Below are 10,964 nucleotides of genomic sequence, written 5' to 3'. Positions count from 1 at the left end.
TTATGTAATTATGGATGTGGACAAATATTGTGAAACAAAAAGAGTAATTAGAGTAGGTGTAGTTATGGAAAATGAAGACAATAGTAAAAGAAAGAGCAGTTTTAATGCTACATTCAAGTGAGGACAAGACTGGGGAAATATGTTAGAAAAACACCTTGAAAGTGCAGAACGACTTATTGCTCGAAATGTACCACAACCCTATACATATTGTCAGTGTTAACTATACGATTGAGTTTGCAGTGACCATTGATTAGGATGTATTTCGTCTGGTTATAAATATAGGTCGTTTTAGCCCCCTCGACTATTCTTTAAATATAAATCAATCTCAAATTTTTATGTATTTTTTTCTCTTATTCTCATCTTGCACTTATTTAATAAATGCTACTACTCTCACAAATGAATGAGTTATCTTTTTCAATACAGAATAAATAAAGAACAATAAAATTATTTGATCTACTTTCTTAATCCTTATGCACAAATCTAAAACGATCTATATTTGTAATTAGATGGAGTATAATATTGCAGCACACTCGCTCACATCTGTGACCTGTATTTTGGAACGGACGCATGGCATACACATCCACACGGCAGGAATTAAGGCATGCAGTGTCCGTCCTCTGATCCTTCTTCGATTCTCTTCTTTTGCTGCCTATTCTTAGTTTCATCTCCCTCAATTTGTACCAAATCCTAACTATCAATGCTCGGTTGTGCTTGTTAATGGAGGTGGTGTGATTGGGTTGTTAACAGAACAATGCGTAGCTTGTGTTTATGGCCGCCCAGCCAATAGTCGCTTTGACAGGGAGATGTCCTGACGATAGATTACCTGCGATGCACGGCAGTTTAACTCGAAACGACCCTGACATGGCTCATGCATTGCATACAACGTTTTGCCGCACGGAGTCGCAGAGCTTGCGTCTTGTTTGCAAGGATTTTGCTGGACAAGCATCATGTGGCTAAAACAGGGAGATGTCCTTTCTGAGTTTGTCAACGAGAGAATAAGGAGAGTCTCAACTGTTGGAAGACCAAATTGTCTGAACCAGGTGGAGGGAGGTACGAGAGTTTCAGGGAGGCAGAATTGCAATCTGAGATTGAAAGAATGTACTACTCTGTGCAATCAGGCCATTCAGAGTTTGATTTTGTTTATTTGAGCTCCATGATTATTTGATTTTATTCGTTAGAGTCAATTCCGTTGTGTGAGAAAAAAAATCGCATATAAAAGGGCTCCCATCTCCTTGTTTTCGTACAAAATGGATCTACCAAGACATCATAAATTAAGTTTCCATAATTATTACTACCTCCGTTCTCTTTTACTTATCATTTAGGATATTGATACGATCTCTAACAAGCATGTTTAATTATTACTTTTGATAACTATCTCTTGATAAAAATTAATAAAAATTAGATGATGTTAAAGTTTTTTTCATGATAAATTCATTACTATCATTTCATATACCATATCCTAATAGTTTTGTGTATATTAGTGGTCAAATTTTCTAAAGTTTGATTGCACACATTTAGGACGATATCTATTTCAGAATAAAGGTAGTGTCGTTAAATCTTATTTGAACTCTTACAAATTTGTTAAATGTGCATAAGAAACATTATATATGTGCAATTGAACATATCTTTGGTTCATCCTTTACCACTTTTCAAAAACAATTCCTTCCATACATGCCCCTGGTGTTGATACCCGTATTGTAGGGACTAGATTGCACTAAGGCCAGCTCCAACAGAGACGGCATTTACCTCCTTTATCACTATAGCGCCAACTGTTGCCACCTCTGCTGCTTCCAAACGCATTTCAGCAGAGGCGGCTTCTAGCTCTATAGTGTTCCGATCGGCTGCACTGTAGCACTGAAGTACCTCAAATTTGCTACACTCTCTCCTCCCCTTAACACTGTTTATAAAGGATGACTGTGGGTTTGATGGAGCAGAAGAGTAATAGAAGGTATGAAATAAGGTAACTATTAGAGATGAAAAAAAATAAAGAATGTTTGTCGGAGGGTGAACTCCTCAAGCAGGGATCCGCAGGGACCCTCTTGAGATTCGGCCGGGGGATGATTCTGAATCTTTTTTGCAGGTGAAATAAATGGACGTAAATGCGATGCAGGTGGAATGGAATGATCGGATGCAGAAAGTAGTAAATGCTCAGGAGGTTTTTAGACAGATTCGGGCCGCACTGAGCGTAACACCCTACTCCTGTGTGTATGCTATAAATGCTCTGAGAATGTCTCTCAGAGGTTCTGCTGGGTTACAAGAGTATTTGTCTAGTCTAGGGCTTTGGGCCCCTTGTTTTTCGGTGATCTGAGCTTCTGCGCTTGTACTGAACCTCTGTCTTGCCTAGCTTCAACTTACCTCTCTTCACTGGGGAGCCCGCCCCGCCTTTAATACCCGCCGGGGCAGTAGCGTGCCCAAAAAGGGAGGGCATGAGTTCCAAGACGCCATAAATGAAAAGCAACCATCATAGGCTGCTGCGCGAGGTGACGAGTAGGGTTGAAAACGCGCCCCCGTCCGGTCTTGTAAGTCATCATGCCGTTCTTGAACGGGCGCCCCACGGAGGGCCCACCGGGCAGCCACCGAGCAGCCCGGCGTGCCCGCCCGGTCAGAGCAGGCCTGACACAGCAGGGCGACAGGCGGGGCGCCTTGGGCTTCGCGACGTTATCCCGAGGCGCGCCGGATGTTCCGCGATGGGACCTGTGCATTAAATGTCCTCACGCCTCCCTGCCAGGCCGGGGCAAGGACTGACAACAAGCGTGGAGGAGCAGTTGGAGGTGACAGGCCATGCGCCCTCTTAAATACAGCATCGGGCCTTTCATTGGTTGACACCTCATCGCTGGATCTCTGTGGGGCCCACCGGCGAAGGACTTTTTAGGCCCTCAGGGAACCGAGTGCTCGGGGGCCACTGTTCACGGCCCCGAGCACTCTCTCCCGGAACTAACTGTTCAGGTCCTCGGAGAACCGAGTGCTCGGGGGTCACTGTTCACAGCCCCGAGCACTCTCTCTCGGAACTAATTTTCCTTGGGTCCTCGGGGTACTCGGGTGCTTGTGGGCCACTGTTCGCGACCCCGAGCTCCCTCTTCCCGGTACTCGGCTTGTCTCGTCGTCGGGGGGCTTGAGTGCTCGGGGGCCACTGTTCGCAGTTCCGATCACTCTCTTCCCGGCACTTGGCCTTCTCGGGTCATCGGAGAACTTGGATACTCGGGGACAACTGTTCATGACCCTGAGCACCCTCTCCTGGGGCTTAGTCTTCTCGCACCTTGGAGAGATAATTCCCGTAGGAGGACGCCACGTGGCAACCTGCTGATCTAGCCTCGAGATTCGGGGACCTCTGGTTCCTGTGTCACCAATAATGCTGTAATAATATTAGAAGATATTGTAATAGTATTTTAGAGAATAAATTTTTAAAATATATATTAGAGATGAACTAAGAAACAATAGGGAGGCTTGATGTTTAAACTAAAATACCACTAAGAAGCAATAGGCATATTTTCTTTTGTCCCGTGCGCCTAATGCCAATGCAACCCTTAATTTATTGTGGTGCGTGTTTGAGTTGGAGGGATCCCATCTTAGACAACTAATTCTGCGATTTTCTAGGTTTGTCTTTTCTTTAAAAATTTGTAACGCTTTGTACTCCGTCTGACCTCTCCTTTTTAATCAAAGGGGCAGCTCTTGCCGGTTCTTTAAAAAAAAAAGACACAGCTAAATATTGGCCGTGCATGCTAAAGTCAATTTGGCCGCACACTTCTATTAAGAAATTACTTGATTAGGAATCTTTATAATTAGCTATTCTACCCAATTAAGCAACCACTGTACCGGAGCGTGTCCATGGCCATTTAGGTGTTAATACCCATCCACTGCACACCCCTAATTAGGAAAGTCCTTAATTATTTGCTTTCCTAATGCTCCGCTCTACGATTGTGCAACCTTCCCCTATTTGAATCAAAATGAAAAACACATCAATACAAATTTTACAACTAGAAAAGCAAATCGGTACAATCTTAGAAGCAAGTTGCAGTTGTTCATGCCAATACCTAAATCGACATCCTTCATATGGAACGAGCTTCTCACCTCCAGAATCGATAGGACCAAGCTCCTCAACATCACCATCAAAATTAGACTCCACGATGTCCAAATAGAGTAGATCGAGCTTAAAGAGAACTCCACTGGTGACAAAGTGAGCGAAAAATAAGGTTGAAGTTTGTGAGCGAGTCACGCGAGCACCGTTCGGGTGCCGTGTGGCATGGGTGCTCCACGTTTAACGTATGCACCGTGCCAAAGCACTAACACGCAAAACTTCCACAATAGTTTACAGGTCAGTGGATACATAGCAAATAATGAATACAAATATATATCCTTACTGAAGCATGGATGTTCGAAAACAAGTCTTTACTTTTAAAAATAGTCGGAGGCAACCGGACGAGCCAATTAGCACAGGGGAAGAAGGCCGAAGGGGAGCATGGGGCCCACCGCTTCGTTTTGTTTCGTGCAAACATGTGATTGCTGTCCTCTCCGGCCATGGGTCAACACAAAATCTGCCCAAAATATTCTTGACCGGGACGAGCTCAAGGTCGGGGTGGGGGGGCCATGACGTTTGACCACCACCCCTCCCAACTCCCATGCCCTGCACGAAACGAAGTCGCCCAAGCAAGCTAGCTATCCCCACGCACGCGCACACGCACACGGATGATTGGGTGCGTGCTGGCTGATTCATTCCCTGTTTCTTGCCCGACATTCTAACCCAGTCTCTCGTCATCGGCAAATTTTTAATCGCGCCGAGGTGAGAGATGACCAACCCTCCCTCTCGGGCTACCTTTTACGAGTCCGAGCAATAGAAAATGGTAGACAAAGCTACCTTGGTGTTGGTATTATTGGCTTTAACTTGCGTGACTAATCTGGTGCCGCCACTTGCATGTCCCGTCGCGTCGCGTCGGGCAACCAGGTAAATTATGGAACCCAGGGGAGGGGAGGGAGCTCACATTTGCAAGCAGCATTTGAAACTGGAAGCGCTCTGGCACTGACATAGCCATGGGATTGATCAGGTACATTAGTTTCAGTAGCTACACTGAAGACTGAAGACTGAACTGAACCGAACCGGAACTGAACTTAAGCCTGCCTCTCTCTTGCGTTGCTAATTACTCCTACTGACCAAATTGGGCAGCAGCAGGATCGCTGCAACTTACAAAGCTTTGCTGAGCCTGCCTTCAAGCGCCTCTGCTGGTGGTCTCCTGCTCCCGGCAGTGCTGCTCGTGTGACGCATCGGTCAGGCAGCTCGACGACACCACAGGCGACGCTGCGCGCCGCCGCCGCGCATGGTCCGCGCGAGCGAAGAAGTCGATGAACCTCGCGCCCTGGGCGTCCTCCGCGACGCGCTCCTCAGCTTCGGCGTCGGCGTCGCTCCGGTCGGCCGAGCTCGCGGCGGCGGCGGCAGATGCGGATCCCTTCTTCCTGAACACGCGGCAGAGCACCCAACCCTCCGCTGGGCGCGACACCGCCGAGGCGGCGGCGGTGGCATCGGCGTGGTCGCCCTGCGCGCGGCGGCACGGGGCGAGGCCGGCCCCGGCGAGGCGGTACTCGTGCATCACCCAGTCCGTCTTGATGCCGCTCGGGGGCTTCCCCCGGTAGAACACCAGCGAGCGCTTCATGCCCACGAGCACGGCCTGGCTGCCCCTCGGCGCCGGTACAGCCACGGCGACGGGCTTCTCCTTGCCTGTGGCCTTCCAGTACCCGGCGCCAGTGGCCCGGTTCGCGCGGCGGCCCTTCACGTACTTTGCCTCCTTGCACGTGAAGAAGTACCGCTCCTGCTCGCTCCACCCTGCCAATCGACCAGCCAAACACGAACAGCCGCGCAGGTCAGCCCCAGCCTCAGGAACGCTCCAATCTAAGATCCAAAGATGCGAGCGGCGCCAGAAAGTGGCCGAGAGGCTCACCTGGAGGGAGGAGGTCGGAGGGGTCGTGCGCGAGGATACGGACGTCTGGGATGTCGACGGCAGCGGGGAGCGGGGAGGCGAGCGCGCGGCGGCGGAGGTAGTGCACGACCAGCTCCTCGTCGGTGGGGCGGAAACGGAACCCCGGAGGCAGCCGCGGCGGCACGGGTTGCTTCGCCTCCATGGGGACAGCACAGAGCTCGCCTGGGTCAAATCAAGAACTGATTTTTTTTTTCTTCGCTGTTCTTGGCGATTACTGTCGCCGCGCGTGGGAAAGGTGCGATCTTGGAAGCGCCCGGCGGTGGCTGCTCCGCACGGGTTGGGTTACTTGTTGCCTAATTGAGGCGAGCTTCCATTGGCGTGTGAGCGTACAGGGGGAGGGGGAGGAAGGAGGGAGACGACGGCTTCGATTTATAGGAGAAGCGTGCAGTGGAGTGTGGGAGACGGGCAGTGGCGTGAGAGAGACTCAACCGGATGGATCCCCCTCCGGGCTCCGGCTCACCGTTTTGGTGGCTTGCACTCTTTCTTTTCCTCTTTTTTCCCCTTCCTAGAAGGTACGCCCTTTCCTGTGGTGTCCTGCACTTCACTGCAGCAGCTGCAGGCGAAACGATACGAGATGCAGGGCTACTGAAAAAGGCTGCTCTGTAGCTGCAGGCAAAATTGATGCCAGGATACAGGGCTACGATTCTCAAAAGATGCTATTGTGGCGCTTGGGTTTCAGAAACTAGTTTCTCATTGTAAAATAAAAGAAACTAGTTTTTGAAAAAGCTTTGATGAAAACTACGGTATATTTAGATTATTATTTTGAAGTTTGTAGAAATATTTCTAGAAACAGATCCTGTCAAAAGCTATTTCTAGCTTGGCCCCTCCAAGTGCCACTGAGCTTGGCGCTGACTTGGGGATTTAAATTAGAAATAGTTTTAGACAAAGTCTATTTTTTGAAACTGAATATCAAAAGGATCAAAATCGGCAAAATTTTCAAAATCTATGTTATCTAACTTGGTTCTTTTCCTAAATTTTGAATTTTTATTTGAGGCAAAATTGGAACACAGTAATTAGAAAATAGAAAGAAAAATAAAAAAGTGGAAAATGTTTTAGCTCAACTGGCAGATTGGCCTAGACCAACAGGTCAAGCAACCTAACCCGTTCGGTTGGGCATCATCTCGACCTTGTTGCCCTTTTGCTAGGGCACAACAGGACGAAGGGGTGAGGAAGTGCCGATGATCCACAACACTCCCCGCCCTAAGTGCCTCCTGTGGTGACATCACACTCCCCATCATCTATAGGATGGAGCCCTCAGAGTCTTCTCCTTTCCCTTTTGCTCGCCTACCTACTCCCACTCCACTATCTATTCCACTCACCACCACCATCGCCTGTGGCGAATGTAGATGAACTAGATAGGGGTTCATTTATCTATCTCTCCCCCTTTCCTCTTCTTCATCTTCTTCTTCCTCTCTTTTTTTTTTCTTCCTCTTCCTTATTCATGAAAAAAAAATTGATAGAAAAGCTTCCATTAACTACCAAACAGAAAGAGGGCTAGAGCCCCCAGCGCCTGAATCCGTCCCTAGCCATCGCTGTCTCTAACTTCGGCAAGTGCCGACACTTCCTCTTGTCAACCCCACCCCCCCCCCAATCGCCTTGTGTGGTGCCTAGAGGTGTGTTCCCTTACTGTTGTGTGCTCTTTACAGGGGTTGTACAGTATGCAGTGGTGCTCTTGGCTTCTTCCTATGGATTCAAAACCAATTTCACCCCTAAGCTAACTGGCCTGGTAGGCCTATGTGATGTTGCCCTATCACTAGGAAGGGTTGATGCCCCTACAAAGCTACAAATAGTTGCATTGCCGCTCCACCTAGTTCTCCTCTGTCGAAAACCCTAGATCAGTCAAGTTGCTTTGTCATCATCGCCGTTGACTTGTCGCTTATGAATTAGGTTCAAACAACCAAATCAACATGCGGAACATTCAGATACTATCCGAATTATTTATTCTCCATTTGAATGTGCATTTCACTTAATACATTCATGCTTTCTCGCAATGAATATCATGTCAAAACTGATTATATGTTACCATATCATCTCTTAAATTGGTGGGAACAATTTTTTTCCATTACAAGTTAGACTGAACTGTAATTTGAATCCAGATCCGTTACATCATTCGAGTTAATCACATTCGAGATTGTTGGAATTCTTATTCGTATCCGCCTTAAAAAGTATGGATCTGATTTGTATTCAAGACTATTCAATCGTATTCGATCTGTTTCCACCCTAGACCCTAGTAACGGGCTGCCATTTTTCTATTTAAATCTGACTCATACCATATCGACTTACATGTACCTGACAGTTTGGCTCCAGAGATTGTGCTCACCAGGAAATAAAGATCTCATATATGGTGGAGGACCTTTGGTTACTATAAAAAAGGGCCCAATAGGGGACGGATGGCCCAACTAGTTATTTCTTCCCTTATTTTTCTTTGTATTTTCCTGTGATTCAAATTAGTCCCCTGATTTAGAGTTGCATTTCCCCCCTTTTGTACGCATCTAAAACCTAAAAGACTTAATTATATACGTGATCCAATTCAATAATTTACAAATTAATAAAAAATTAAATAAATATATTTGAATTGTTGAAACAAACACTCAAATTGTTGCATTTTCAACAAAATTAAAATATATTTGATATGGCTCTTATTTTGTTACATTAATTCTAAATAACATCATAGTTCAAGTTAACGTTACGAGTGCCCTAATATTTTGCTTATGCTTCAACAGTTCCACTTAAGACTTCCTTCTGAACCAAACAATACGGGTGCACTAATATTTCGCTTTGCTGACGAGGTTTGCGTTAGTGCCAGGAGCTTTTTCATTTGATTTGGTCAAGTCAAACCCAGTTGTGTGTGAGCGAATGAAAAAGACCACGATTACCACTGCCTAGTCGCACTTGGCCGACTGCAGTGCAGATTGCCGTAGTCTGAACCCGCACGTAACCTGTACCACACGTTATTGGCCATATATTTAGATTTCCAACCCCTTTGTCGATTAAAACATGTGATTTGAGAGAGTCATTTTCGGCAACATTTTAGGATTACTTGCCTATTTCTTTGAAGCAACCACTGTCATATTGTCAGGTTCTTGTTTGCAAAATTTCATGGCACTCATTTTGCTGTCGAACTTTATTCAATTCATTTCTGCTGCCATACCTGCTTACCCACCAAATGCTTGGGAAACCGTTGGCGGCCCCAGGTTTTAGCAAAAGCGTCGACAAGACATGTAATCCTGCATGATCAATTTTGAATTTCGGTCCTACAACACCAATAATATTGTTCTTTAATATGGGTTTTCACAAACGGATTTGCTAAAATTTATTTGAGTGTTTCTGGCCTCCTCTCACTTAATTTTCTGTCCACCGGATTCTCGTTTAGATTCATGCTAAGGTAGATCTTCTCCAACTACGGCAAGGATCCAACAAGATTCCAGCATGACTAGGGTTAGAATTTGAGTGGCCCATATCCTTATTAATTCGTTAATTCTTTTTGCATTATTCATTCTGGCAGCACATCGATAGCAATCACCTATTTGAGGTGAAATTGAAGTTTTGTTTGGGCACCACATTAACATGGAATTCTTCTTGCTCTCCTCCGACGAGCCCTCCCAATCGTTCCGTGTAGTCTCCTGCTTCGCGCCGCCATTTTCTCTTCGGGCACCAGGGAGTGGCGGATCCTCCCCTAGTCGCTGTCAAACAACATTGTCGAGGGTCAGTAGGTGAATGGGTCCCTATATTGGTTATGTAGGATCGATTACTTAATAAATAGGCAATTAAAGAGGAGTAAATTATTACAGAATTCAAATTCAAATTTTAATTCATCCCAATAAAAAAATTCAAATTAACGTCATATTTTGTTATGCTACCACGTCACTAAAATGATGTATCGAAAGGTCAGTATGTCTGATTGCTCTTAAATTTTAACAGTAAAAACTGACAATGTTACAAAACTAATGCAATAAGGATTAGGTCAATTAGATCTATAAATCAAGAGTTATGACCCTCACAAATAGCATATAATAACATATGGTGATGAAAGATCCTTTCAATTCTACAATTAGTATCAGAGCATGGTTCACAAGGTGTGGACCATAATATTTGACACGATGGATACGGGTGTTTGAAGGCCTGATGAGTTATATGTGCCGATGGGGCATGGTTCGAGGGATCGTGGAGCGATGCAGGGCTCAAATAGAAACAAATATGTAAAGTGGAAGGTTGTTGAAATAGTCTCACATTGTGGAATTGTAATACATCCAACTTAAAAGTGAGAAATCTCTCTTCTCATTAGCTAGTTTCTAAGGTGCAGAAAGACCTTTTTTAATACTATAAGTCACAGAAATTCTCATGCATCGATCTGCCGGCGCACTCGAATGGGCAAGCTAGGCCACACCTACAGACCAGGGGAAACCGATCTAAATTCACACTATTCTTTTGGTTCCGGAGAGCAAATGCTGATAGTGTTGAGAAGTGGATGTTTGGTAGTGTGATGCCGTTGCAGGGAGATCGAGGTTCTTCGGACCACCGAGGGCTCACGGGATGATCGTTGTGCGCTCAAAGCAAAGCGTGGGACATTCAGGACGGCGTTGTGTACCTGTGGACTTTTGAGAGGGACATTTAGATATGCTAGTTTGTCTTCTTGGTTACTATCTTTAAAGAAGGTGGCCTCTTAAAGAGGGGTAAACTAAAATATTTAGAAATTAATGACTTTAAAAACTTTATAAGATAAATTTATCTTAATTTCTATCTAAATGTACTCTAACTTTATATAGTGTGTCTACTCTACCGTTCAAGAGGATTATAATCTACTCTAACAAAATAAATTATAAGTATATAAATGTGAAAACATAAATAAGATAGAGATAAACTTGGCACAAGTAATTTTTATCCCTTAGTATCGATGGCATGAATGTTGCCCCTAGTGTACGTTAAAGCTCTACCAAGGATATGCTTCCGGTCGGCACCGATTATGAATCTTGAGCCACCAAGGTAAGGTTTAATCAC

At 45.5% G+C, this 10,964-nt stretch overlaps 1 protein-coding gene across 1 annotated transcript; it reads right to left on the bottom strand.

Annotated features, from left to right (window-relative positions):
* Positions 1-4,990: 4,990 nt before the first annotated feature.
* LOC133904826 (NAC domain-containing protein 83-like) lies at positions 4,991-6,378 on the bottom strand. Its single transcript, XM_062346401.1, has 2 exons — positions 5,928-6,378; positions 4,991-5,812 (listed from the first exon to the last, which is right to left on the bottom strand). The coding sequence occupies exons 1-2, from the start codon at positions 6,106-6,108 to the stop codon at positions 5,202-5,204; spliced, it is 792 nt and encodes a 263-aa protein (XP_062202385.1). The 5' UTR covers positions 6,109-6,378; the 3' UTR covers positions 4,991-5,201.
* Positions 6,379-10,964: the final 4,586 nt, after the last annotated feature.

This window comes from Phragmites australis, chromosome 22 (assembly GCF_958298935.1).
Source record: "Phragmites australis chromosome 22, lpPhrAust1.1, whole genome shotgun sequence".
Classification (NCBI taxonomy): Eukaryota; Viridiplantae; Streptophyta; class Magnoliopsida; order Poales; family Poaceae; genus Phragmites; species Phragmites australis.
Note: the sequence above shows the minus strand (reverse complement) of the source record. Positions and strands in the feature narration are given on the sequence as shown.